The following is a 27,629-nucleotide window of genomic DNA, read 5'->3' on the forward strand; positions in this document are numbered from 1 at the left end:
GAGACGGCTGGGGGCTCCCGGCGCGGGGGACGCTGGTGGCCAAGATGGCGGCGGAGCTGGTGGAGGCCAAAGTGAGTGAGCGGCGGCAGCGCCGGCCAGGGCGGGCGGGGGGGCGGGGGCCGGGCGGCCGGCCGAGGTCTGCGCCTTCCGCTCGGGGCCCCACAGTGCGGCCCGCCCGCGGCTCGGCGTCCGGCTCCCTCGCCAGCCCCTGGCCCCGGGGCTCCGGTTGCGGGCGGGGCGCGGGGAGGCCGGGGGCGGGGCCCCCCAAACCTCACCCCAGTTTTCGCGCCAGGGGTTCGGCCCCCAGGTGGGAGGTTGGGTTCTCCTACCTCCAGCTCAGGCGGTTGGGGTCTGGACCTTCCTAAGAACGGGCACAGGGCCGCGCCTCCCAGCTTGAGGTACAGTCCCCCCGGACAGCATGACTGACTGGACTGCTCGTCCACTCCTCGAGTTCGGCGCTCTTTGGCCTGGGGGAGTGTCTGCGCCTCCCAGCCCCCCATGGTACAGTGGGCTGGTACATCTGGGTCTCAGTCTCCTCGCCTAGCTGACCAGGCTGGGGTTGGCGACTCCTGCCCAGAAGGGTCCCCTGACTTTTCTGCCACCGTTTCCACCGTCCGGGGTGATGAGCTGGGGTCCTGAACTGCCCCCAAACACAGTGTGTTTCTTGGGGTCTCTACCCTAGGCTAGGGTTTGGAGCTAATATTCAGCTCCCGCTCTGGTCCCAGAGCCCCGCCCCCCTCCCGACACCCTCTTCACCCCAGAGTGCGCGCGGCGATAACAGCTTGCCGTCCCCGATGGGACTGAGCCCTGGCCTCTGTGTCGGCGCCTTCCTAATAACTCTCCTCTCAGCCTTGGGTCTTGGGCTCTGCCTTCCTCCTCCCTCTTTACCCTCAGGACAGCATCTGTGCTGCTTTGGACTGTTCCTGGGGTCTCTGGACCCCACACTCGCAGGATCAGAGTCCCATTTCCAAACCTTGTCTGCTTCCCTTATACTCTACCCCATCGTGAGTCTACTGCTCAGATCACACTCCCTTCCCACACAGCCGCCAGAACCCCTGCTTTAGATCTGTTTATGTACCCCAGCTCTGGCATCTGAGGCACCCTTCTCTTTTTGCCGGTCTCTTACGTCGGTCCTTGGAGAGTCCCTGGCTGGTTGCAGGGTAGGGTATTTAGGAGGGCGATCACGTGACGGGACAGCTGGGGGCTCCCGGCGCTGGGGGACGCTGGTGGTTAGTTTCTAGTCTTTCTCCCCCGTATTCCTGTTTGGGGTCCACATTCCACATCCCATAGATGCCACCTCTTCAAGCTTGGGGCCCCTTTTAATCCTCTTGGGACTAAGCTGGGAGCATCCCTCTCCTGGGGATGTATCTTCTCCCAGATGCCTCCCCGAGGTGAGGCTTCAGAACCCTTGCCCCTGACTAGGCTAGGGTTCTTCCCGGAGAAGTTTACTCAAGGCCGCTGATCCCAGGGAGGTGGGGGACCGGACCTTGCAGGACCGAGGCACCGCCCCCTCCCCCTGCTGCTCTCCCCTCCCCAGGGTCCTGACCTGTAAATGTTTTCTTTCTCTTGCTCCTCCCTCTCCTTACATCTCCCTTCCCTTCCCACTGGGATCTGAAATGCGGCCCTCAGGGTTCTGTGATTATAGGGTATTAGCTCCATTCACCCCTGAGTGCCCTCTCCATATACCTGCATCACACACATGGCTGCCCCTCTCCGGAGTTCTGAGAAATTGAGACTTGCCCTAGAGATGCAGAGGTCTGAACTCTGCCAGCCCAAGGCAACAACCTGCGGCCTGAAGTCCCCTGGAGCCCTGAAATTTAACCTCCTCGGGCCGCTGTGGGGCTGTGGCTCTGGGCGCCCGCCCCCACTCCAGCCAGAGAGTAGGATCTGAACTCTTATATCATCCAGGGCCTTGAAATATGATCTGATGAACTCTACTTCACCTTCCAGTGGCTGGGGCCCCCCTCCCCAATTAGATCAAGTTGACCCTTTTTCAAGTGCTCTAAAACACGAGCCTCGTGAGCCCAGCCTGCTCCCATCCTAGGGAGCCTTCTTTCTCCTTCAGTCCCTTGCTGTCACTGTGGAGTGCCTACCTGTCATTGAAATGTCCCCCTCTTTTAGGTGCTTTCCCAGCCTTTTGTAGCGAGAGCCGGAGACTTTGTCTTTTGGGGTGCAGAATGGGCTGGTCTGAGGGGAGAGCGAGGGGCTTGTTGATAAGCTTGGAAATCTGAGACTCTCAACCTGAGGCCCCTGGGAGGGGCTTGGAGGTGGGGGTGGGGGTGGGGAGTGGTCTGGGAACTCCCTGAGAGGGTGTGTAGCATTCTGCACGGAGCTCTTAGTTCCTGGAGAGGCAGCCCTGTTAAGTTCAGCGCAGCTGCTGTTTCTCCACACGGCTCCAAAGGAGCCCAGAGTTGAGGCTCTGGAAGCCGTTGGGGCCTGGCGCTGTTTATAAACACACATCTGAGGGGCAGGCAGGTCAGGATGAAGCCACGGCAGGAAGTGGTCTGCGCAGCACTTGGGGCTTCTTCCTGAACGTTTGCACCCTGCTTGCGCGGCCCCCCCTCCCTTCCAGTGTCAAGGGCAGGCTCCTCGGTGGTGGCAGCTGCTGAGAAATCCGAGTCATGAACATATGGCAGCTCAGGGGGTGTGCCCCGGGATGCGCGTGCATGAGGCGGCTCCGGATGGCCCCAACCTGGTGGAAGGGGTAGGTAGGGGCAGGGGCTCCCAGGGGCAGGAAGATGTGCTGTGGTCAGACTCCGAAAGGCCAGGCCCACCTGCCTTTGGCTCCATGGTGGGCGGTCAGCTTCCATATGACATTGCCTCTCCCCTGGAGCACCTTGGGGCTCTTCCAGAAGAAACATCTTGTCTGCAAGCCTTTCTTCTCTGTTCAAGGTAGGAAGTCAGGCCGAGGGAGGCGAAGCCTCTTTGTTTTCAAAAGTGTTCAGACTCTTGGAGGGCCAGCAGACTGCTAGGCCCCCAAGCAGCGGGTGTGCTGGGGAGTGAGGGGCTCCCAGGCAGCTGGGTGTGAGTGGAAGTAAGCAGCCTCAGGAGCCCGATGGCCCCGAGTCCAAATACCGCTAGCCCTGCCGCGGATGCACGGGGAGGCCTTGGGCCAGCTGCTTGCCTCTCAGAGCCTCAGTTTTCTCACCTGTGTAATGGGCACCAGTCCTTGTGAGATTAGTGACCATGAAGGCCCTTGTGCTTGGCATTGGTGGGCGCTCTCCGTCTGCAGTGCAGGAGTAGGAGAAACACCCTGCAGCAGGAAAAGCCTCCCCCTCTAAGCTTTGCAGGCAGGATGGGGCCTCCCCGCACCTTTGTCTGTGTCATGTTGGGCCCGTCAGACCCCTCTGCCATCAGCAGGAGCCTGGCGCCGTACAGCTGGAAAGAACGTTAGAGTTCCCATCTTGTCCAAAGTGCAGAGAAGCCTGACAGCAGACCCAGGGTCATCTGGGAACCTAGGGCAGGGTCTGGGCTTGAACCTAGGGCTCCTGACTCCTGGAGCCACCATCAGATTCCACAGCTCACTCTTTGACAGCCCGGAAACAGCAGCGTCTTGTGGCACCTAACCAGCCTGGCAGGGGGTCCCGCCCACCTCTGACCATCAGACTTTTTCTAGTTGAGTTTAAGTGATTTATTGGTTTCTTTGGGTGCTGTCCTGTCCCAGGCTCGCCAGCTTTCCATGTCCACTGTCATCGCTTGTACTTTCTCTTTCTCCATCCCCCCCTGGAAGTGTCTTTTTCCCACCTTTTCACTCATCACAGGTCAGCTTCAGGGTTTGGCACGGGTGGCCCCCATACCCCACTGGCCCATCCCTCCGGGATGCTTTGCTTATGTAGCTTATCGGGGAACCCAGAGGGTCATGGAGGGCAGGGCACTGCCGGCCAGTCCCACAGAAAACACTGGGCTCCACTGCTCTCTTGTATTTGGTCTGATTTCGTTGGAGGGGCCCTGCCAGGTAATAGTGGCCAGTCATCACTTTGCCACGGGTCAGTTCATAGCCTCTGTGGCTGCTGGATCCCCGCGCTCCTCTGTTGGGGCTGATCCTGCCCCCCAGGGGACATTTGGTGATGTCTGTGGGACGTTTGTGGTCGTCACGACTGGGGTTTGGGGGAGCTCTGGCATCGAGTGCGCAGGGCTAGGGATGCTGCTCCACACCCCACCATGCCCGGGATGGCCCCAGTGTCCACAGCACCAAGGGGAGGACGCCTGTGGGGGGGACCAGCAGACGCTTTGACGGCCTCGGCAGCGCTCAGCTGAAATAAGTCGGTGCTGGGGCAGCCTGGTAGAGAGGAGCCACCCCGGCTTCAGAGTATGGTTTGGATCTTGTCTGTAACTGGAGCTCACCCCCAACCTGGTAGGGGTGTTTGAAGGATCAGAGTTAAGTGCATAATCACACGCCCAGCTCAGTCCCCGGCAGGTGAGTCAGTACTAAGCAAGCGGTGGCTACCGTGCTCCAGACCAAAGGGAAAATGTGTTTGTGGCCGACCTTGGTCGAGCGCTCACTCTGCTTTACGTGCATCGCTTCATCTGGTCCTTCCCACACCCCGATGAGGTGGACCCGCCGTCCTCCCTGACGAAGAGGCCTAGGGTCAGAGAGGCCATCAGTGTTCTCAGCTGGAGAGCGACTGAGGCTGTTTATGGAGAAGCAAGATTCCCAGTTCCTGCCCTGGGGATGCTTTCAGGCTTGAAGATGGGAAAAGAGGACCTAAAATAGAAGCAGCTGGGGGTGGGGGGGGGTCAGTCAGACGAGCTTTTGCTGCGTTGGTGATGCTGAGGAAGGTTGGAGGGGGAGGACGGGAGCAGGGCTGAGCGGGGAGGGGGCCCCTCAGGGGAGGGCAAGGCGGCAGCCTGAGCACAGGCATGGAGGTGGGACCAAGCCCGGCCGGTGGGACTGGGGCAGAAGCTGCCGCCTCCTCCTCCTGGGGGCCCCAGGCCAGCCAGCTGCTAGCAGGGTCTCACTTCACTGTCCCCCCAGCTGGCCCAGGCAGTCCCTCACCCTGGCAGCGTGTCCCTCTGAACCTGTGTGTTTGTGGTTGCTCTTCCCCAGAACATGGTGATGAGTTTCCGAGTCTCTGATCTTCAGATGCTCCTGGGTTTTGTCGGCCGGAGTAAGAGCGGACTTAAACACGAACTTGTCACCCGGGCTCTCCAGCTGGTCCAGTTTGACTGTAGTCCTGAGCTGTTCAAGAAGATCAAGGAGCTCTACGAGACACGCTACGCCAAGAAGAGCTCGGAGCCCGTGCCGCAGCCCCACCGGCCCTTGGACCCCCTGACCATGCACTCCACCTACGACCGGGCCAGCTCGGTGCCCAGGACTCCCCTCACGGGCCCCAACATTGACTACCCCGTGCTCTACGGGAAGTACTTAAACGGACTCGGACGGTTGCCTGCCAAGACCCTCAAGCCAGAAGTGCGCCTGGTGAAGTTGCCCTTCTTTAACATGTTGGATGAATTGCTGAAGCCCACCGAGCTGGGTGAGTCCCCGCCGCCCCTGGGGGTGGCCCCACCTTCTGAGTTCTTCCAGCGCCCAAGGCCAGCCAAGCAGCCAACCCAGAGCATTTTCTGGGGAGCAGCAAGGGCCGAGGGACTGAGGGGGGCTTGTCCCTCCCAGGAAGCACAGGGGCCACCTTGGGGTCCTTGAATTAGTAACCTGTTGCCATGTAACAAGTTACCCCAAATCCCAGTGGCTCGAAACAGCCGACACCTCAGTTTCTGAAGGTCAGAACTCGGGAGCGGCCTGGCTGGGTGGTTCTGGCTTGGGGTCGCTCAGGGGAGTCACAGTCCACCTGTTGGCTGGGGGGCTGCCTAATCAGTAGGCTTGACTGGGGCTGGGGGCAGGGCGCTTACTCACGTGGTTGCCAGCTGCTGGCTGGAAACCCCAGTTCTTGCCGCCTGGGCCTCTGGGGGCTGATTGAGTGTCCTCCCAGCATGGTGTGGTGGCTTGCTTCCCCCGGAACCATGATTGGGGCGAGGGGGACTGCGGTGGAAAGAGGGAGAGAGAAAGCATGTGCACCTGTGTGAGTGCATGACCCCACTGGAAGCTGAGGGCTCTCTCGCAGCCTCAGCTTGGAAGTGGCATATCTTCGCTTCTGCCACATTCCACTGGTCAGAGGAACCAACTCTGGTGCAACGTGGGCGAGGGCTCCACCATGCTGGACCACCAGGAGGTGGGGGCACTGGGGGCCACCTGCAAGGCTGGCTTCTGTGGTCTTACTCCTGGTGGCGAAGGGGCTGGAGGTTCGACCTTCCCTCCCGCCCCCTGCGGAAGGCTGTTTCCTAGTAGGTAGCCTGCGGGAGTGACCTCGGTCAGCGGGTTCAGGCCTGTCAACACGGGCCGGCCCGTCAGCACATGGCCAGGTGTGCCTCTGAGAGGCGGGGTGCAGCGCGGATAGAGGAGATGATGCTGGGGAACCTTGTCCTCGTTTCTCTGTGCCTTACGTTGACTGAGGGACAGGCCTGCTGTGTATCAGGCCTGTAGCAGCCCCCTCCCACCCTGATGACAGGGCTGGGAGTGGGTGTCAGCCTGGACTCAGCCTCAGATGCTGCCCTGAGCTCTGGGGCCAGGACACCAACCAGCCACAGCTTCCTGGGCCTCCAGGGCTCCAGAGAGCGAGTGGAATGCGATGGGGCTCCTGTCACCCCTCAGGTTTTACCAGGTGCCTGAGTGTTCCTGGAGACCCCTCCTGCGACTCATCACCCACCCAGTCACACAGCATATACCTGAGCACCTGCTGGGTGGGCACCCATCAGGGGGTGCAGCAGGGAGCAGACAGAGCCCCCCACCCTTGTGGAGGTTCACTTCTAGCACCCCTTGTTCAGAGCCTCGGGGTGCCCCCAGCCTACCCACGCTGTGGGTCCTGCCGCTCGTCACAGTAGGCCCTGGTTGTGAGTCGGTCCCTGTGTGCTGTGGCCGAGGTCATGGTCCCTCCACGCCCCCACCCGCTGTGCCCTTGGCCACGCGGCTCAGTCCCTCCCAACCATGCTGACCCAGCAGCCTGCCTTGATCGTCCAGGGGGCCCTTGTCTGCACACAGGCTTTAGCTCCAGCCCCGGGCGCGCCTACTGGCCCCCTCCGTCCTGCCCTGGGTGGGGGGTGGGGGAGGGATGGCGGCTCTCTCTGAGGGCCTGTGGCTCCAGGTGAGGCTGTAGGAGGTGGAGGAAAGCGCTTCAAGTGCTCCTGGCCCTGGGGTCTGAGGCCCCACACTCTGGCCTGGGGCTCCGCCCTCCCCTGCCTTCTCTCTGACCCCAGGAGGGGTTTCTCGCCAGCCCCCAGGTGGGGGGCAGGTTGGCTCACCAGCACCTATCGTGGGGGTGACGTGGCAGCACTGGGGACCCAGGGCCCCTTCCCGAGTTTCTCCAGGATGACCTTCCCTGTCTCTGCTCCCGCAACCTCTCTCTAGATGCCAGGACCCATCCCCCTGCCCCCTCCCAACCTCCCCAGACCTCCCACCCCCCCTGCAGGCTTTGGAGTCTCAGGCCTGGCTGGCTGGCTGGTTCTGGAGGTCGAGCTGAAGATTCAGACTCCTTCCTAAGGACTCGAGCACGATCTTTATATCAGGGAGGCTGGGTTTTTACAGGGAGGCTGCAAGGTGGGCTTGGGAGACTGCAAGGCGGGCTTGGCGCTGGGCAGGGGCCTGGGACTGGAGGTGACTTTGAACTCAGGGCCGGCAGCCTCCCTCCCCTGCCTGGACCATGGGCTTCCTTCCTGCCCGCAAACATGCAACCATTCCCGCCCCACAATGCATCACTTTGCCCTGAGCCCCCAGGGACCCCAGTCACCTGATCTCCGGGAGAGTCTGCTCCCCTGTCTACACCAGGAATCACTCTGCTCTTGGCTCAGAACAAAGAGGCCAACCCCACCCTGCCTTTGCTCCCCCCCACTCCCCTGCCCCTCTCCCAGGATGTACCCTTTTCCCGAGACTCCCATCTCCTCAGGGACTCCCTGGGGGCTGCCCGGGTTCCTGGGGGAGGCCTCATCGAGCGCTGACGGTGGCCCTGAAGCCATCTGGTCCCTGCTGTTCCAGCACCGGCAGTTCTGTCCGCCCACCCCTCACCCTGGGCGCCTCCCCACAGGGAGTTCTGCAGCACTGGCATTGCCAGGAGCCACCTCAGGAGGCTCTAGCCAGCTTCCCCTCCCCCTCACCCCTGGTCATGCCCTGCCGACCAAAACGAGGCCCAAACAGTCTGGTCCTATTTCCCCGGAAGAGCCGCAGGCAGGCTCCGGGATGGAGACCGCGCCAGGCAGACAGGAGACATAAATCACGTGGAGGGGAATGTTCTGGTTGGGGGAGGGGAGGGGAATAATAGAGCCACAGACAGGGAGCTGGAAGGACCTTAGGAGAAAGATGATCCACTCCAGCGGGGGCTGGGGGTTGGCACCCAGAAAGGTCAGGAGACTAGCCCAAGGTCACACGGCATCCTGAGGGAAGGGACTCCAGGGCCGCATGCTCACCCATCTTCCCTCCTCTGACCCCCTCTCTGCGCCATTGGCACCTTGCTTCCCTGTGGGGAAGCCCTGGTACTGAACCACACGAAGGTTCTGGACCTCAGGCCTCTTCTCAGAACAGGGAGCCCAGCCATCTGGGCCAGGCACCCCGGGGGCAGAGGCACTTGCTCCTCACCCACAGCAGAACTCAGAGGGACCGGGGATGCAGTCTCGGGTCCAACACTGCTGCTTGGGGCTCAACCCTCTTATGGCCGGAGGATCCCCTAAGCCTGGCCACTTGGGGTGTCAGCAGGCAGAGGCTGAGTGTCCGCTCTGGGAGGCCCAGACCTCAGGGCCAGGGAGCGTGGGGGAGACAAGGTACCATCATGAGACTCACCACGGGCAGAAGGAAGGAGACGCGACCTGTCCCACTGCTGCTCCCCGAGGCTCCCGGCGTCCTGTGGCCAGCGCCTTGTGGGCTGGGACCACTCCCGTGGCCCAGCAGGGTGAGCAAGCTGCCCCCCAGTTCTCCTTATGCTCCAGGACGTAGTCGGCGCTGACTCTGGTGGAGAGCCACTGGTCTAGCCCTGTCCCCACTGGGCAGGGCCAGTGTATCAATACGTCCCTCATTCAGGCTCCGAGCCCTTTGGCTGGTATTGCCCAAGCAAGGTAGTGGGGTCCCTGACCTGGCGAGTTTTGCCAGGAAGGTGCCCTAGAGGTGATTAAACGGTGACGGGCGAGGAATGCTCCGGTCAGGGAGTGCAGGGTTCCCCGGGGGTGGGGGGGGGGGCAGGGTGCTGTCAGTACCAGGAGCCCCTTATTGTGCATTTGTGGGGAGGTGGCAGTCAGGAAACCTTCCTGGAGGAGGTCACAATCCCATTGAGACCCAAGGGATAAGTAGCAATCAAGCCGGATAAAGGGGGTGGGTGGGTGAGTGTGTTGCAGGCAGAGGCCCGGTGGTGAGAGAGCTCATGAATGGAGGCCATTGTGACCAGAGTGTGGTGTGCCGCAGGCTGGGGAAGGGAGAGTGGCCTGGACGTGGGTGGCAGAGGCCAGAAAAACCAAGATCGGTGGGGCATGGGGAACAGTGGTGGCCGACTGGGCTGTCCTGAGGGCTTCCCAGGTCTTGTTCTTTCGCGTCCTTTCTGAGGTGGATAATACCCCTGCGGCAGGCCTGCCTGCCGCCCCACAGCCCAGCGTGGTACCCACCAGGCCCATGGGCTGTCTGTGGCATCCAGGGGCAGGTGGCCTGACCCACTGGGCTGGCTGGGCCTCCCCTGCCCATGGTGGTGGGAGGGGCTCCATCAGCTCTGCAGCAGGTGGGTGCCTTGGGGAGCACCCAGCATTACCTGTGAGGGGGCCCTCAGGTGGGCGTGTAGGTTGTCCCAGGCGAGGCCTCCAGCCCACCCAAAGTCCTGCCAGAGGTGGCTCACCTCCACCTGCTGTGATCCCCCGACTTTGTGCCCGCCCCTGGCTTTAATCTGCCCAACCTCCTTCCTGGTGTCTTCCCCACACACTTTACCCCCAGCAGCCAGAGGAAGCTTTTATTTTTCTTAATTTTTAAAATTTTTTATTATTTTTTTAAGATGATTATTTTTTTTTTCAGTATTTAATTTTTTATTTGTCTGCACTGGGTCTTAGTTGTGGCACGTGGGCTCTTAGTTGTGGCATGTGGGATCTAGTTCCCTGAACAGGGATCAAACTCGGGCCCCCTGCATTGCAAGTGTGGAGTCTTAGCCACTGGACCACCAGGGAAGTCCCCAGAGGAAGCTTTTAGAATAGCAGGCTGGTCACGTTCCTCCTCCCTCCCCTCACCTCCTCTCTCTTGCCTGGCCTAACCCTAACCCTAACCCTCGCTTACTCTGCTCCAGCTTTCTCCAGCACTCCGGGCTTGGTCCTGCCCCAGGGCCTTTGCATGTGCTGTTCCTTCTGTCTGTCACACTCTTCCCCAGACACCCACATGGCCCTCCCTGCCCCATCATTGCCTGATCTACAGCTCATCTCCCTCACCTCCTTACCACTCTATCCTCCTCTGGGGCCTTGCTCCCAACCCTGGCATTGTTGATCGCCTGGGACTGGCTTGTTCCCCACTGCATCCAGAGGACAGAGTGAGGTGGAGGTAGGTGAGCAAAGGCTTGGAGATGAGGAGCAGCCTGAAGGATGCAGTGAGAAAGACATTGAGTCATTCCTTCAGTGCTTGTTCCTCCCATAACCCCAAGAGCAGGAAGTCCGGGTTCCTCGCCCCGTGCGTGAAGGAGCTGGGATTCGAACCCAGAGCCCTTAGTTGGGGCTTGTACCTGTCCGCCCCCTCCTGTTGTGAGGCCCCTGCGCCCAGCCTGGGGCACCTGTTTTCCTGCCTCCTCCAGGACGCCCCCGCCATCACCACTGGGGCCAGGCCTCAGCCTGGAGGAGCGGGCCTCGGGGGCCCAGGGGCAGGGGCTGCCCGCCGAAGGGCTTCAGGCCAATGGGAGGAAGTCCCTGCTGATCAAATTCTCTTATTTTTTTAAATTAGAAAAAAAATATTATTTATTTATTTATTTGGTTGCGCCGGGTCTCAGTTGCGGCAGGCAGGGGCTCCTGAGTTGCGGCATGCGTACTCTTAGTTGCAGCGTGTATGTGGGATATAGTTCCCTGACCAGGGATCGAACCCAGGCCCCCTGCATTGGGAACACAGAATCTTAACCACCGCGCCACCAGAAGTCCCCCGATCGAATTCTTAAAATGTCCTTTTCTTTCTGTTTAAACTTTTGTAAAAATATGTGTTCATCATAGAACACACTGGTTAACAGCGATGAAGTCACACGCTCGTTCTTGCCGCTGCTGCCTTCTGTCTGCGTGTGCAACCTCGGATGTGTGGTATGTCCTGACTGCTGGTTTGTCAGAACACCCCGCCCCCCACCCCAGTATGTGGTGAGCACCTGCTGAGGTCATTAAATACTCGTCCCTGGTGACAGTTTGCAAGGCTGCCTGGCAGCCGCCTGCGTGTGCCAGGCCCCCTTTCGGGGTCTCGGATTGAGCCTGTGGGCTGAGTCCCTGGTCCACTGGCTCCTCCTGGGATTCCAGCTCCCTGAGGACCTTGGGGCAGGGGTTCTCCCTTTAGTCCCGGAGAGGCATTGAGGCTGAGGCCTTTGGGTGTGCTTGGGGCTGGGAGGGTGTGTACCTCATCCCAGCCCCCAAGCCGCCTGGCGGGGGACCCCCATGGCCACCCTGCTGTGCAGCATGGGTGACAGGAGAGGTAGTTTTGGTTCTGTGTCCACGACGAACCAAAGACATGGGAAAATTGTGTTAATTCTTAGGAGGTGAGGGTTTGGGAGAAAAATGGAGCCTGGAAGGAGGTTGGGAGTGCCCGTGTCGCTGGTGGGTTGGGGTGGAGGGTGCAGTTTTTAGATACAAGCACTCGGGGAAGGCTTCATTCCAGTGGCATTTGCACAGGCTTAAAACACACCAGGGCTGTGTAGATGGTTGGGGGAGGAATGTTCTGGAAGAGGGGATGGCGAGTGCAAAGGCCCCGAGGTATGTTCTTGGCAGGTGGGGAGCACAAGGAGGCGCCCAGGGTGGCTGCGGTGGAATCAAGGCTACCAGGGCTGGGGACAGAGCTTCCCCCGAAGCCCAGAGCTGGGGGGAGCCAGGAGACCGGCAAGGGGTCTTCATACTGATCAGATGAGCACTGGGGGGGAAGGGACCTCCCTGGGCGCGTTCGGAAATCCTCAACAACGGGATTGGCCAAGGGAGCTGATAGTGGGGGTGGGGGTGAGGGTGAGGGTCACGGACTCCGCCCGAATCTCAGCCCTGAAAGCTGGAAGGGTGGGGCTGCCACTGGTGGTGGATGGCCCAGGTCCGGGTTTGGGGGACCCTTGCCCGCTGTGTCCCAGCTGAGCTGGCAGCTGGCCTCCCACCGGCCACTTGGCTTCGTGGGGGAACAGTCGGCCACCCCAGGCTGATGGCACAGCAGAAAATCGGGATTCGGAATGCATCCCCTGCCTCTGCAGCAGGCTCATCTAGAAATAGGAGTCCTTCTGGGAAAAGGGACTCCGCAGCCAGTTCTTCGGCAACCCCTCTCGCGGTTTCTGCAGGAAGAGCTCCTTGGCTGGCGGGTGCACCGTCCCCTCCCCTGCCTCCCAGGGGACTCTGTGGTGTGGGGGAGTATTTTTTTGGGGGGGGAGTATTTTTGACACGCCCCCCCAGGCTTGGCGGCCCAGCTCAGATGTTGTGAGACCCCCTCCCCCCATAAATAATTGCCCGGGGCTCTTCGGGCAGGTATGGGCGCATCTGCAGGTAGCCTATGTTCACCCCAGCCCTCCAGTTAGCCGGCCCTTTTCAAGGGCCCCACCCGGGTCTCCGGAGGGACCAGCCCTCCCTCCACAACGAGCAGGAACTGGCGGCAGCAGCGTGGCGGTTTCAGCAGCCACCTGTTCCTGAGCGCCAGCTCCGGCCCCGGCACTGTGAACCCCGAGAAACTGGTCCCTTGCGTGGAGGGCGCACAGGCTTGGGTGGGGATGGGGGCGTGGCTGAGCAGAGCTGGGGTATGAACCCCGGCCCGGGAGCTCTGGTTTCTGAGCCCGAGCTGCTTTTAAATTCAAATTGTGTTTGCTTTTTAAGTAGCCTACCCGAGGCTGCGCTTTGGAATTCAGAAGGTTCTGAAGCAGGGGTGGGCCGACCAGGCCTGGGCCCAGCCCCAGGGCTCCCTATTGTCAGCCCCCAACCCGGGCCGCGCCAGGCGGGCGTGTGCTCGCCCTCACCGGCAGCTTTCATGGTACAGGGCAGAGTGGGGACGTAGAGGCAGAAACAGTGTGGCTTGCCGAGCTGAAAATATTTACACTCCAGCCCTTTGTAGGGACAGTTTGCCCACCGCTGTCCTAAAGGGTTTGTAGTATAAAAAGAGCAGACGCCTTACCTCCCCCGGCTCCAGGGCTGCGGTAGTGGCCACTTCTGGCACCCACCCTCCCTAGAGGCGGCTCTTGCACAGACCCCCCTCCTTGGTTTTGGTTACACAAATAGCAGCCTGAGGTACACACTGCTCTGCACCTGCTCTTTCCACTTAAAACCATCTTGGGGATTAGTCTCTGTCGGAGCACAAAGAGCTGCTTAATTCGTGGCTCCCTGTGTTCGTGGGAGCATAGTATTCCTCCACATGGGGCCTGGAGCCGATCTTCCTTTTTTGGCTGCGCCGGGTCTTAGTTGCAGCACACAGGATCTTTGTTGCGTCATGTGGACTCTTAGTTGTGGCATCCGGGGTCTAGTTCCCTGACCAGGGATCGAACCCGGACCCCCTGCATTGGGAGCACGGAGGCTTAACCACTGGACTGCCAGGGAAGTCCCTTGTTTAGTTTTGGTGGGGTTTTTTTTTTTGGTTTTGGGTTTTTTTTTTGGCTTCATCAAATTTATTTTTAAATTGAAGTATGATTGCTTACAATCTAATATTAATTCCGGGTACAACACAGTGACTTGATATTTTTATTCGTTACAGAATGATCACCACTTCTCAGTGTAGTTTCAAAATTTTAAACATTGAGGTATAGTTTACATACAATGAAATCCACAGATATTTAGTGGGTAACTTGAGTTTTAGAGAATGCATGTGACCGAGTAACCCCAATGCCACCAAATACAGAACATTTCCATCACCGTTAAGTTCCCAAGGGGCCCCCCTCCCAGGCAGTCCTTGCCTTCCCCCAACCCCCAGAGGCCGCCTCTCTTCTGAGTTCTATCACCATAGATTAGTTTTGCCTGTTCAGGAAGGTGGTATAATGCACACGCAGCATGTACTTCTCTGTGTCTGCCTTCTTTGGCTCAGCTTTGGGGCTTCAGATTCGTCCGTGTCGATGCATGGAGTACAAGCTTTACTGTATGAATGTACCACAGCTTGTCCATTTGTTCTTCCGTTGTGGGGCACTTGGGTTGTTTCCAGTTTAGAGCTGCCAGGAATAAATTAGCCAGGCGTTCTTGCACAGGTCTTTTTGTAGACATACTTCCATTTAATTGGGAAATAGCTACCAGCAGATTGCTGGTTACAGGGTAAGTGTATGTTTAACTTTACTAGTCATTGCCCGACGGTTTTCCAAAGTGTCTGTACCATGTTACAACCACCCCTACCCCCAGCAGAGAGTCCTGGTTGCTCCAGGTCCTTGCCAACACTTGGAATTGTTGGTCTTGTCATTTTAGCCACTTTAAGTGGACGTGTGGAGGTTTTCAACCAATCTTGCATTCCAGGGCCAGATCCCAGGGGCCCTGGCTGTTTGCTAAAATTTTGTTAAGGATTTTTTACATCCACGTTCATGAGGGATATTCAGCTGTGTTTTTCCTTTCTTGATGCATTTTTGTCAGGTTTTGGAAGCAGGGTTATGCTGGCCTCATTAAAATGAGTTGAGGGGCTTCCCTGGTGGCACAGCGGTTGAGAGTCCGCCTGCTGATGCAGGGGACACGGGTTCGTGCTCAGGTCCGGGAAGATCCCACGTGCCATGGAGCGGCTGGGCCCGTGAGCCATGGCCGCTGAGCCTGCGCGTCTGGAGCGTGTGCTCCGCAACGGGAGAGGCCACAACAGTGAGAGGCCCGCATACCGGGTGGGGGGAAAAGAAAATGAGTTGAGACGTGTCCTTCCTCCTCTAGTTTCTGGAAGAGTTTATTTATTTATTTGTTTTTAGCTATGCCGCACATCTTGCAGGATCTCAGTTCCCTGACCGGGGATTGAACCTGGGCCCCAGCAGTGAAAGCCCAGAATCCTAACCACTAGACCACCAGGGGACTCCCTGGAAGAGTTTATATAAAGTTTATATGGTTTCTTCCTTAAACATCTGATTGAATCTACCAAGCTGGACCTGCAGTTTCCTTTGTGGAAAGGTTTTTAATTATGAGTTCAGTTTTTTTAACTGATAAAAAGCTTTTCAGGGGCTTCCCTGGTGGGGCAGAGGTTGGGAGTCCGCCTGCCGATGCAGGGGACACGGGTTTGTGCCCCAGTCCGGGAGGATCCCACATGCCGCGGAGCGGCTGGGCCCGCAAAAAAAAAAAAAAAAAAAAAAAAAAAAAAAAAAGCTTTTCAAACTTTCTACATGTTTTGGTGCCAGTTTTGATAGTTGGCATCTTTGGAAGAGTTTGTTCATCTAAATTGTCAAATTCATTGGCATGAAGTTACAGCCCCCTATTGAAGGCTATAGGATCTGTACTGATGTCCACCTTTCATTCATGATAGTTTGTGTTCTCACGATCTTATCATTCAGTCTAGCTAGGTATGTATCAAAGAACTTTGGCTTTGTTGGTTTTCTCTGTTGTTGGCTTTTTGGTTCATTGACTTACATCTTTATCTTTAATTTTCTCCCTTCTAATGGCTTTGGCTTTTAGTTTGGGCTTCTTTTTCTAGCTTCTTGTGGAGGAAGCATACATCATTCATTTCAAACACTTTTCATTCTTTTTTAATAGAAGCATTTAAAGCTATAGCTTTCCCTCTCACAACTGCTTTAGCTGCCTCTCACAAGTTTTGGAGTATTGTATTTTCTCGTTCAGTTCAGAGTGCTTTCTGATCTCACCTGGGGTTCTCAGTACAGTTATGACTGAGAGTGAAGAGCCAGCTCTTCACTGCCAAGGTCTCCATCCCCGGCAGACTCTCTCCCGACTTCTGCACCCAGTGCTCCATGCTGGCGAGCAGCGCTCTGTGCTGTCCCTGCTGCCCTCCTCACACCTCCTGCTGTGAGCCAGGCCAGGCTGCTCTGTGACTCTTATTTTGTGCACTTGGAGGTTCACTGCCGGTTCACTTCCGTATCTCCTTGGCCAACCCGTGAGTGCCAGAGGCAGGACCTTGTTCAACTTGTCCCCATTCCCTCTGGCAGTGCCGTGCTGAGAACTCATTACGTGCGGGGCCTGGGCCGAGTGCTGCATGGTTGGGTACATGGCTCACCAGATGCCCGGAACAGCCCTGGGAGTTGGGGACAGAGTTGTTACTGGCGTCTCACAGACCTGGAGAAAGTGGCTGGCCCGAGGGCACGCAGCCTGGTGTGCTGCATCCTGCTGGCCCAGCAAAGCTCTTATGCCCCTGCCGAGCAGTTCTCGGTCCTCTTGAGTAGATGCCTGAGCCCCAGAGGGCTGAAGAGGCTGCTGCTCCCCGAGTGGCCCTCAGTGGGGGACATGGGGGGACGTGAGTGCTCCCTGAACCATGGGCTGTGGTTCTCCTTACCCAGGAAGGGGCAGGATCCCCCAAATACATCCCACCTGGGTGGGGCTCAGCTTCCCGTTTCCTACTTCCCAGTCTGAAGAGGGCCAGGCCTGTAGGAATGACTGTGGTCGGTGCCCTCGCCAGGGCTCAGACGTGACCCTGACCCCAAATTTGTCTCCAGTTCCACAGAATAACGAGAAGCTTCAGGAGAGCCCGTGCATCTTTGCCTTGACGCCCAGACAGGTGGAGCTGATCCGGAACTCCAGGTGCGCTGTGCCCGCCCCCTGCCCGCCTCTGTGGCAGCCCAGGACAGCCTTCGCCAGGCCCGCAGCAGACCCTGGGCTCAGCATGGCGGGGAAGGGTGGCCCCCACCCCGTGCTCATGGCCCGCGCGTTCTCACCACCTTTGACCCACAGCCCCAAGGTGGGCCAATCGTCCCCCTTTAACAGGGTCCCCCCCTCACTGCTCCGGACATCAGGGTCGGGGCATGTTCTCTGTGGGGTGTGGAGCAGCATCCCTGCCCCTACCCCCTTGACGCCAGGAGCACCCCAGTCGTGGCCACCACAGATGTCCCCAGACATCCCCAGTGTCCCCTGGGGGCAGAGCTGCCCCCGGTGAGCAGATGAGGGATGCAGGCTGGTTCCAGGGCTCTGACTCTGCTCTCTGAGGCCTTCAGTCTCCAGCTGAGATAGAAGTCACCATTAGGGTTGCCATTCCTCGGGCACAAGGCCCACACCCACCAACCCTCTTACTACCCATACCAGCCCCCCATTTTCCAGAGAGAGGCGGTCATTTGCCCAAATCACCCGTGAGTAAATGTCAGGAGAGAACGCTCTAGGCAGTACCCTTGGCCTTCGGTCGCCATGGGAAGGAAGTAGTGGGTTAGTCCGTCTGGCTGGTCCCCCCAGTGAAGGGTCAGAGGTGGCTGCTGGGCGCTGTCCTGCTATTGACCCTCCCCTCCTCCCCCCGCACAGAGAACTGCAGCCTGGGGTCAAGGCCGTGCAGGTCGTCCTAAGGTAAGCCCAGGTGTGCCCAGGCCCGGGGGTGGGTGGGGACACGACCCTTGCCCACCTTCCCTTCCTGTGAGAGATAGAGAGAGAGAGAGAGAGAGAGAGAGAGAGAGACACACACACACACACACACACACACACACACACACCCCAACACACCTCTGCTATCTGGCCTTGTCCGTGGGTACACCAGCACGCAGCCCCACTCAGGCCAGATATGGGTCCTGTCACCTCCACCCTCGCCCCCCATCTGTCCTCCCTGCCCCTCCCAGCGTGCCCTCCCCTGCCCGAGGTGCCGAGGTGCCTATGGTCCCCGGTGTCCTTGCAGAATCTGCTATTCAGACACCAGCAGCCCTCAGGAAGACCAGTACCCACCCAACATCGCCGTGAAGGTCAACCACAGCTACTGCTCGGTCCCGGTGAGTGGGCCCCCCAGATCTGCTGCGGGGGGCGAGGCAGAGAGTGCAGAGTGGGGCGGGTGGGACACATGGAACACCTTGTGATGGGCGCAGCTGTGGTGTCTGCTTCCAGGGCTACTACCCCTCGAACAAGCCAGGAGTGGAGCCCAAGAGGCCGTGCCGCCCCATTAACCTCACCCACCTCATGTACCTGTCCTCGGCCACCAACCGCATCACCGTCACCTGGGGGAACTACGGCAAGGTGAGCAGGCCCTGGAACTCCCTCCCTCTGCCCTCCCTCCCCTGCCCACCCTGCCTCCACTGGCGCAGCCCTGACTCCACTCCCCTCCCCCACCGCCAGAGTTACTCCGTGGCCTTGTACTTGGTGCGGCAACTGACCTCCTCGGAGCTGCTGCAGAGGTTGAAGACCATCGGGGTCAAGCACCCGGAGCTGTGCAAGGCACTGGGTGAGCCCCGGGGCTTTCTGCACTGCTGGGTGGGGCTCCCCACGGTCCCTGGGGGTGGCCATGGCTCCATCACTGCTGACCCAATTTGCTGGGCACAAGGCACAGGCCTGGTCCTCAGGAGCTTGTTGCCTGTGGGGGACCTGGACCTCCCCGGGTCTGGCCATCACCCTGGTGGTTGGGGAGCTCTGGGAGGTCTCTGGAGGATACAGAAGGAGGAGGGGGAGCCAGGCAGCGAACCATCAGTGCAAAGGCCCTGAGGCAGGGATGGGCTGGGTGTGCCGAAAGCCCCCCAGTGAGCTCCGTGAATGGGGCGAGGAGAGCCGGGGTTGGTGGGTGAGGAGCCTTGGAGGGCTTGCGGGGGTGGGGAGAAGACCCCAGGTGATCAGCTTTCCAGGCAGGTGCTTCTGGCGGCTGTGCGGGACCGGGAGGGGGCGGGGGCCAGCGCTCAGTGGGAGTGGAGGATGGATTCCCAGTTGGAGGCACACGTGATGATGAGGGTCTGCCCCAGAATGCTGAGACCATTGTTTTTTTTTCTTTTTTGTACTTTTAAGAACCAGAAAAAAGGGGGTGGGGATACGCAGAGCATTAATAAACCCCAGAAGAGCCACTCAGACGGGCAGATAGAACCTTCCTGTGTCCTGCCCCGGGGGCTGCCCACCACACAGCAGGGGCTCAGGAGTTCCCTCTCTGGTCGCCTGGAGGCCCTTGCGGGGTGCCTTCTGACTCCATCCTCACTGCGGATCCAAGCAGTGGGGCCTGGCCACATCCCAGTCTGACCAGTGGGGACACTGAGGCCAGTGTAGCAGAGTTAGGGCTCTGTGACCCCAGGACCTCAGCCTAGGCACCCTGCCCTGCCGCCTGCCTGTTTCCTCAAATGGCCCTTTCTTCGATCCCCCCCACACACACCTGCCCGCTTGGCAGGTTCAGGCATTGGCGCAGGGCTGGGCAGGGCTCATCCAGGCACCCGTGGGCCCCAGAGTGGGGATGGGCATGGGGAGGCCTGGCTTAACTCCTCCGTGACCGGCCTGGAGCCAAGGCCTGGGGCAGTGCAGGGGCCGCAGCAGCATATGTCGCGGCTCATGGGAAGCCTGGGCCCCTGCTGGGGTGGGCAGGGCCTCCCATTTGAAGCAAGCCCCCAGCTTCCTTCCCACAGCCAGCTCAGGCTGGGCATCGTGCCTGCTGGGTTGCTGTCTGATTGCAGCTGGGAAGTCCTGTTCTCTGTCTCACTTGAACCCTTCCTGCTGCGCGTGCCCTCCCTCTATTAGGTAGAGGAGGACTGAGGCCCTGCTTTGAAGCATGATATGCAGTGCACCCGTCCTCAGCTGCCCAGGGTCTTTTTGAGGGGCCAGGGTCTCTGGGTCTACCATTTATCTGCACCTGTTAGCCAGAGATGGGAGCCACAGGGTGACTGAGGACAGTAGGGGCGTTGAGGGGGTGGGAGGACAAGCTGGCAGGTCACCCTCAACCCCGTGTGGGAGGCGGAGGAAGGCTCTCTGGAGGAGGGGACGCAGGCGTTGTATCAAGGAGGGAAGGGCAGTCCCATCGTCCAAGACGAGTGCCCTCCACTCTGCAGGGCCTGGGCATAGTCCCGAGCCATCTGGGGATGGAGCTGAACCGCTGCCCCTCTCAGGTTGGTTGGCCAGCCTCCCTGCGCCCCCTGCAGGCCCATCCCCAGGGCTGCAGTGGGCCAGTTTCCTTCCAGGCTTTTTTCCTCCACCTCGTGGGCTCAGCGTGCCGTGGCTTTATGGTGGGCGCCTGCTGTCTTCTGATCTGTTAGAGAAGCAGACTCGGACAGTGCAAGGGAGCTGTGCTCGTGGGCTCACTCCGCCCTCTGAGGGTCCCTGGTGGGGCTCTCCTGGCCTTGGGACGTCCCAGCCCTTGGAGTGGTGCGGGAGGTCCTGGCGGTTTTCATCAGAGCTAACAGTCACAGCAGGTGGCCGAAGGCAGCTCTTTGTTGCCTGGATCTTTCCAGAAAAGGGCGGTCTTGTTGGGGGGCTGGCCCCCCTCGTTGTGCACCCAGGTTATTGTCAAAAATAAATGTCTGCTGCCGAGGGCTTTTTTTCTTTTTTTGGCTGCTTTGGGTCTTCGTTGCTGCGTGCAGGCTTTCTCTAGTTGCGGCGAGCAGGGGCTACTCTTCGTTGCGGTGCGTGGGCTTCTCATTGCGGTGGCTTCTCGTTGCAGAGCATGGACTTCAGGCACACGGCTCAGTAGTTATGGCTCGCGGGCTCTAGAGCGCAGGCTCAGTAGTTGTGGCGCGTGGGCTTAATTGCTCCGCGGCACGTGGGATCTTCCCAGACCAGGGCTTGAACCCGTGTCCCCTGCACTGGCAGGTGGATTCTTAACCAGTGCGCCACGAGGGGAAGTCCCTGCCCAGGGCTTTTTTTTTTTAACATAGATTCTCCTCCTAGTCCTGGGTCCTGGAGCTAAAGCATGTGTCTCATGGTCCTGGGAGGTGAATATGGGGTGCTCACCGTGTCTAGCTGAGGCGAGGGGTGCTGAGGGTGTTCACTGCTGCCCTCCCGAGCATCTCTGGCTGCTGGGAAAACCTGCCCCTCAGCCCCGCTGACACCGGCCGCCCCTTCCCCACAGTCAAAGAGAAGCTGCGCCTGGACCCCGACAGTGAGATTGCCACCACTGGCGTGCGGGTCTCCCTCATCTGCCCGGTGAGTCGGGGCACGTGGGTTTGTGGGTGCGGCTGGGTGGACAGTGCTCGTTGCGTGGCTGCTCACACCCATCACCTCCCACCCCCACAGCTGGTGAAGATGCGGCTGTCGGTGCCCTGCCGCGCGGAGACCTGCGCACACCTGCAGTGCTTCGACGCCGTCTTCTACCTCCAGATGAACGAGAAGAAGCCCACCTGGATGTGCCCGGTGTGTGACAAGCCAGCCCCCTACGACCAGCTCATCATCGATGGGTGAGTCGCTGGGGCGCACGGGGGCCCTGCCGCCTGCCAGGCTGTGCTGGGCTTGGCCCCTTGCCTGTCTGGGCCTCTGGAAGGAGGAGAGGGGCCATGCAGCTTCTGAGGCCTCCTGGGGCCTCCGGGCTACCCAGCAGCACCCTGTGGCAGCTCTGCAAGCCCTGGGCTACAGAGAGAGGCGGGTGTCAGCCCTGTGGGACTTGTCAGGGCCTTTGCTGTTTGTGTGGCAATGGCGTAGCTTAGGGTTCAGAAGTGGGGCTCCAGATCCACGAGGTCCACTGTTGCTCCCCACGTCACCTTGCGTTTTGTGAGTCTGTTCCTCCCCCATGTAAAACAGGGACCCGAGAACCCCTAGCTTCCACCCTATTGCACAATTCGGGGAGCTGCTTCTCAAATGGCGTTCAGCAAAGGCTTGGTCACATCCTCCACATAGGAAGGTGAAGGGGACGCACATCTTCCCAAAACTCTGACCACCTTCTGTTGGGCCCTTTCCTAGGTGACACCAGCGTGCGGCCAGGCTGTCCCCTGAGCCTAACCAGCAGGCCCTCCCCATGCCGCAGGGGGGACAAGGGGAAAAAGGCCATTCTCCCTAAAAGGGAAACTTTGCTCTGGTCTTAAGTTTCCAGAAACTGAGCCCAGCACCTGACTGACTGGCTCCTGCCAGGCGCCAGCCACACCCACTTCTGTCCCCAGAGCCGGGGCTGGGGTAGGGAACCTGGTGGCCCAGGCAGGAGCGGACCATGGGGCAGCCCTAGACCGCTGACTGCATGGCTCCCGCCCACACACAATGGCTGAGGCGCGGCTGCGGTGTGTGCCACGGGGTAGGGGGTAGCCCTGACCTGCAGTGGCCGCGTGTGAACTGTCCCCACGATCGGGCACTCGTCTCCCTCTGGTCACTGCGCTTGAGGTCTCAGAAGCCCTCCCTCCCAGCCGTCCAGGGAGGTGGACCTTGATCATCCTCTCCTTACAGATGAGGAGACAGATTCAGAAGGGGTGGCCACCAGCCCAGGCCCCCAGCTCACAGGTAGCCAGGCAAGGACTTCAAACCCAGTCTGACCAGCTCTGAGCCTGGGTCCCCTCCCTGGAGGAGCTGAGCAGCCACCCCAACGCTGTCCAGCCTTGGGGTGGAGTGAGGAGGCCCCTGGGGCCGGGCACAAGGGCTGGGCCTGAATGGCAGCTCTGTTCCCAGCCTGGCAGCTGTGCAGCCCAGGGCCCGTCTTCCCCCCTCACAGGCCTAGAGCAGGTCACTCAGGCCCGGGTGGTGGTAACTGACAGCTCTAGGGACAGATGGGGCTGGGGCTGGGTAGTGTGACTGTGCCCCACATGGACTGCCATTCCATCAGCCCATGCGGCCTGGGTATATCCAGGGAGGCTTCCTGGGGGAAGGGTCCTTGGGTCGTGCATTTATTCCACAAGGCCCTGCCACTTGGTTTCTGGCCCTTAGCTGGGTGGCTTCGGGGTCAAAAGGACTCCATCCCAGACCCTGCCCTCAGGGAACTCCCAGCTGGACGTGTGGGATGGGAGGACCGAGCCAGAGACAGACATTCCTATTGCTTGTGCTCTGCTTGGAGAATAGGAGCCATAGAGTAGGGCTTTGGAGGGTGAGTAGGAGTTTTCCAGGTGCAAAGTATGTTTCAGGCAGAGCTGTAGTCATACTGTGGTGACCCTCTGCCGTACTATGGCAGAGCTGTATTCATACTATGGTGATGAGGCTGGGAGGGGCCCCATCTGCCACAGAGGGTGTCCTGGAGAAGGCCTCCCTCCTGTGTGATCATGACTGAGGTGGTCAGAGTCACCTGGAGGCAGGTGCAGTGTTGACGCTGAACGAACGCTGGGGGCTCTGGTGTGTCCCTGCTCCCGGCCTGGCATGGGCCTCCGCCGCGAACCTCAGGTCAGCAGGTGCAGCCAGTGCTGTCCTGAAGCCACTTTTGGAGAGCAGGAAGTGGCTCAGCGAGCATCCCACCCCCAGCCAGGGGAGCAGGGTGGGGCCCAGGAGTCAGCAGGCCCTCCTCCCGCCCCCAGGCTCCTCTCCAAGATCCTGAGCGAGTGCGAGGATGCTGATGAGATCGAGTACCTGGTGGACGGCTCGTGGTGCCCGATCCGTGCTGAGAAGGAGCGCAGCTGCAGCCCCCAGTGCCCCATCCTTGTGCTTGGTGAGGCCTCAGCCGGGCTTTGCCCGAGTTTCTGTTCCCGGAGTTTGCCGATTGCTGAGTTTGACTCTATCCCACCGCGTGGCCTTTTTATCTGAAACGCAACCGTCCCGGTGGAGTTGATCCCCCTGGAGCGGGGCGTCTGAGGTGGTTAGTGAGCACCTGCTGTGTGCCGGGCCTCATCCAGAGCATGGGGGAGCCGGTGGCCTGAGGCCACCTCGCTCCGTCCTCCGAGGTGTGCTGCTGCGCAAGGCTGTCCCCGCCCCTCGCCGGCCTTGATTTCCTTGCTCTGCGGGTCACCTGCCATCCTGAGCATCTGTCCCTGTCTCTCTTCCGCAGGCACCTCGGATGCTAATGGGCTCCCAACCACCCCCAACGTCAACGGTGGGGGTGGCAGCGCGCTCGGGGGCGCGGGCGGCGGGGGCAGCGCGGCGGGAGGCGTGGAGAACGGGAAGCCAGGAGCTGATGTGGTGGACCTCACGCTGGACAGCTCGTCGTCCTCGGAGGAGGACGAGGACGAGGATGAGGAGGACGAGGACGAGGACGAGGACGGCCCCCGGCCCAAGCGTCGCTGCCCCTTCCAGAAGGGCCTGGTGTCGGCCTGCTGACCGCTGGCCACCGCCGCGACCAGCCGGACACTCGACTTTCCTGGTGCTCACCACGCAGAGGGGCGCAGACGGGCCTCGGGCACAGCGGGAGGAGTGATTTTTTTTTTTTTTTTTCTTTTTATTGTTGTTCATTTTGTTTTTCCACCCCTTTCCCTGGCTCCTGGCACCTGTACCTCTGGACTCTCCTATCGGAGGATTAAACAAAAAAAAAAAAGTAAAACGACAAAAAAAAAAAAAGTCAAAAAAAAAAAGAAAAACAAACAAAAATCAAACTTAAAAACAAGACAAGCCACCCACACAGCCGCTTCCCTGGCCGGAGTTGGAGGCCGAAGTCAGAGCCAACCCTGGGAAGGGCGGGTGGGCCCAGGTTGCCGCGCCCCCCGACGACCATTCCAGCTGGTGCGAGGGACCGGGCGGTGGGGATGCGGGGAGGACAGCCTCTCCCCCGGCAGCAGCCCCCGACTCTGACGTTCGTCTGTTCCTTTACTTTCTCTCTCTCTGCAAGCGTGTCCTCTCCTGAGAGCCGGGAGCAGGGAGCGTTTTTTTTTTTTTAGCCAAGAAGCCATGGAGGGGGGGCGGGGCCGGGCAGTGGGGGGCGGGGCGGGGGGGGCCAGGGAGGGTTTAGCCACAGATGTGTTGTATTTTTTGAAAGTGCAATAACTTGGTATTTTGAAGACCCGGCGTGTGGCCAGGACCCCCGGCGGAAGGCGGGGGCCCCAGAGCGCGGCACCGTGTGGCGTGGGGGGGGGTGTCTCAGTTTTCTAGCCAGCTACCTCGGTAACTCCAATTCAGGTTAACTTCCCTACGGAACAGCGCAGGTGTCCACGGACGCCGACGCCGCCGTCGCCAGCCCCCTCCTCAGCGGGGCAGGGGGGCGTGGCCACTTCCGAGGGGTCGGCAAGGACCTGCCCTGGCCTCTCCATTCTGGGCAGTTCCTTCCCCCTCTCCTTGCTCTTGGGTTTTCCGACGGGTACGAGGCCTGCCCGGCACCCGCTCCCCTGGGAGCCTCACTCTTGTCTTCCAACAGGACTGGGCCTCAGCTCCCTGCCCAGACCCAGGTGGCTCCTGGCCGGTGGGGGGGGCAATCCAGTGACCACGGGGGCCCAGAGCGGCCCCAGACGCCTCCAGGGACCCGCAGCTGGGTGCCTGGCCCCCCACCCAGCGCCCTTGTCCCCCGGAGGCCACACCTGGTTCTCCAGATCTCCTGTGCCCGCCATTCTTTCTGCTTTTTCTTTTCTTCCCCGCCACAGCCCTCACCCCCAAGACCCGGAATATTTTTTCTTTGTATAAACAGAACTCTCCTAGTCAGGAAGCAATATCATTTCAGGTCTAAAGAAGAAAGGGACATGAATCTGGTCGAGGGCAAATTCAGTTTTACTGTATAAACTCGGTTGTGCCGTTCAGCCCTCCCTCCATCTGCACTGGCAGCCGAGGGCCGCTGTTTTCTAATATTTGTATTCTAATTTAATTGTTTTTTAAAAACGCAAATAAAAAAGTCAAGGTGAAGCTACCGCAGCGTCCACTTCTCTGTGCGTCGGGGCCATGGCTGGGAGCAAAGGACAAAACCTGTGCCCTATGCATGCTTCTCCTGGCCTTGTGCTGCATGGCCTTCCGGATTCAGAAGTCACAGCATTTGGTCAAATGAGAAAGATTCCACCTTGAACTGCCAGGTCCAGTGTGTGTCTCCTGGACCGGGCAAGGAATTCAGACTGAGCCACTGAATCCCAGGATGGCCCCTGCCCCCCTGGGTGGCCAAGAAGATACACAAATGGCCAATAAGCTCCTTAGAAAGATGCTCGACATCATCAGTCAACAGGGAAAGGCACGTCACAACTGCCACCTCACCCCTCACCCCCACTAGGACGGCTAGATGGCGAGGACGGGGATTAAGTGAGGACCTCGAGCTCGCCGGCGGGAATGTGAGATGGGGCAGCTGTGGTGGGAGAGTCCTGGGCTGGAGTTGTCATCTGACCCAGCAACTCCGCTCTTAGGTGTCTACCCCAAGGTCAACGAAAACAGGCTCACGTAAACACTCGTACACACCTGTTCACAGCAGCATGATTCACAACAGCGAAAGGGTTATTGTGAAACAATAACCCTTTCATCTGGGAAAAACCCAGATGTCCACTGACAGGTGAATGGACACACCACGTGTTCCATCCACCCAGTGGAATACGATTCAGCCTTAAAAAGGAGCGGAGCACTGACGCTTGCTACAGTGTGGATGAACCTTGAGGACATGATGGTCAGTGAGAGAAACCAGACAGAAGACCACATAGTATGTGATTCCATTTATATGACATGTCCGGAACAGGCCAATCCACAGAGACGGGTTAGAGGTCACCAGGGGCTGGGAGAGGGGGATATGGAGTGACTGCTAGTGGGGAAGGGGTTTCTTTGTGGGGTGATGAGGGTGTTCTAGAACTAGATGGAGGTGATGGTTGCACAATTCAAATATGCAAGAATTCTCTTAGCGGGGGAGGCATGGGAGCCTAACCGAAGATGCCCTCCTGGGCCGAGTGGCTGCAGAACCATCCTTCACCATCATCCGAGGCCTCCAGTCTCCCTCTCGGCTGGCTTAGGTCCCCTCGGGGTCTGGCTGTGGAAGCCCTGGTCCCCTACCCACCCTGGAGACCTGGGTCCATGTAAGCACAGACAGGCAAGTGACCTTGCTGCTGATGGAGGACCCCCAGAGCCGCCACTCTGCATCCTCCCCAAGCTCCTGGCAAAGGCTGGCTGGCCCTCCTCTCCCAGGCCACGGCGTGGCCATTGTGTCCCCTCGGGGCCCCTCCATCACCCCACCCCCACCCCAACCCGCTGGCCCCAGTCTGACGGAGACAGACGGGAGGAGGGCTCTTCCAGGGCCCTGAAAGTGGCTGTGTATGATGACCCCAAACCAGAGGTGGGGCTGCAGCCTAAGACCCCTGTCCCCGGTGAGGGGACCCCGGCCTGACTTCCCCCGGGAAGCGTGGGTGGAAGCAGCCAGCTTGGATCCTGGGTCATGTCAGTGGGGCCCAGCGTGGGCTGGCACCTTGGGGCCCTCTGGCAGACTTGATGTTCCCGGACTGAGGCCACCCCAACCCAGGGCCTCCAGAAACCCTGCAGGAGGCTGCCCAGCCGGCTCTCCCTGCCCACCCCCATCCTCGCCCTCACCGGCCCTCAGGCCCCTTCCTGGTGCCACCCGCCCATGCCCCGGGGTGTGGGTCACCTCCTCTGTAGGGGCCCCAGGCCTGGTACTGCTGGCGACACCCACCCCACCCTGGAAGCTCAGAGGCAGGGTCACTGCATCCACGCCCCTGCCTCCCAGGCCTGGCCGGAAGGGTCCGACTGAGTTTGAAGTCCTCTCCCTGGAACCCAAGTAGGGGGGCCCGGAGTGGTGTTGACAAGGGGCCCAGCCCACAGGGAAGGGGCCCCCCAAACCCTCCATCCCCGCTCCCCAGCCTCCCCCCCCCACCCCGTCGCCCCAACAAAACACAAAGAACATCAAAATCAGGCAAATGAGGCAGCAGCGG

General features: G+C 59.8%; 1 protein-coding gene across 2 annotated transcripts; it reads left to right on the forward strand.

The window, feature by feature from the left end:
* On the forward strand, positions 1–24,350 carry PIAS4 (protein inhibitor of activated STAT 4). Of its 2 annotated transcripts, none has more exons than XM_029215879.1 (11): positions 1–71; positions 5,048–5,474; positions 16,749–16,833; positions 17,542–17,583; positions 17,906–17,996; positions 18,109–18,237; positions 18,337–18,442; positions 21,032–21,105; positions 21,196–21,356; positions 23,382–23,512; positions 23,849–24,350. In XM_029215879.1, exons 1-11 carry the CDS (start codon positions 45–47, stop codon positions 24,115–24,117), a joined length of 1,542 nt encoding a protein of 513 aa, XP_029071712.1. In that variant the 5' UTR covers positions 1–44; the 3' UTR covers positions 24,118–24,350. The 2 variants fall into 2 exon arrangements, with proteins under 2 accessions (XP_029071712.1, XP_029071713.1); XM_029215880.1 differs by having other exon boundaries at positions 39–71; positions 5,084–5,474.
* The last annotated feature ends 3,279 nt before the right edge of the window (positions 24,351–27,629 follow it).

This window comes from Monodon monoceros, unplaced genomic scaffold, assembly GCF_005190385.1.
Source record: "Monodon monoceros isolate NGI ecotype Baffin Bay Population unplaced genomic scaffold, NGI_Narwhal_1 Super_Scaffold_12, whole genome shotgun sequence".
Classification (NCBI taxonomy): Eukaryota; Metazoa; Chordata; class Mammalia; order Artiodactyla; family Monodontidae; genus Monodon; species Monodon monoceros.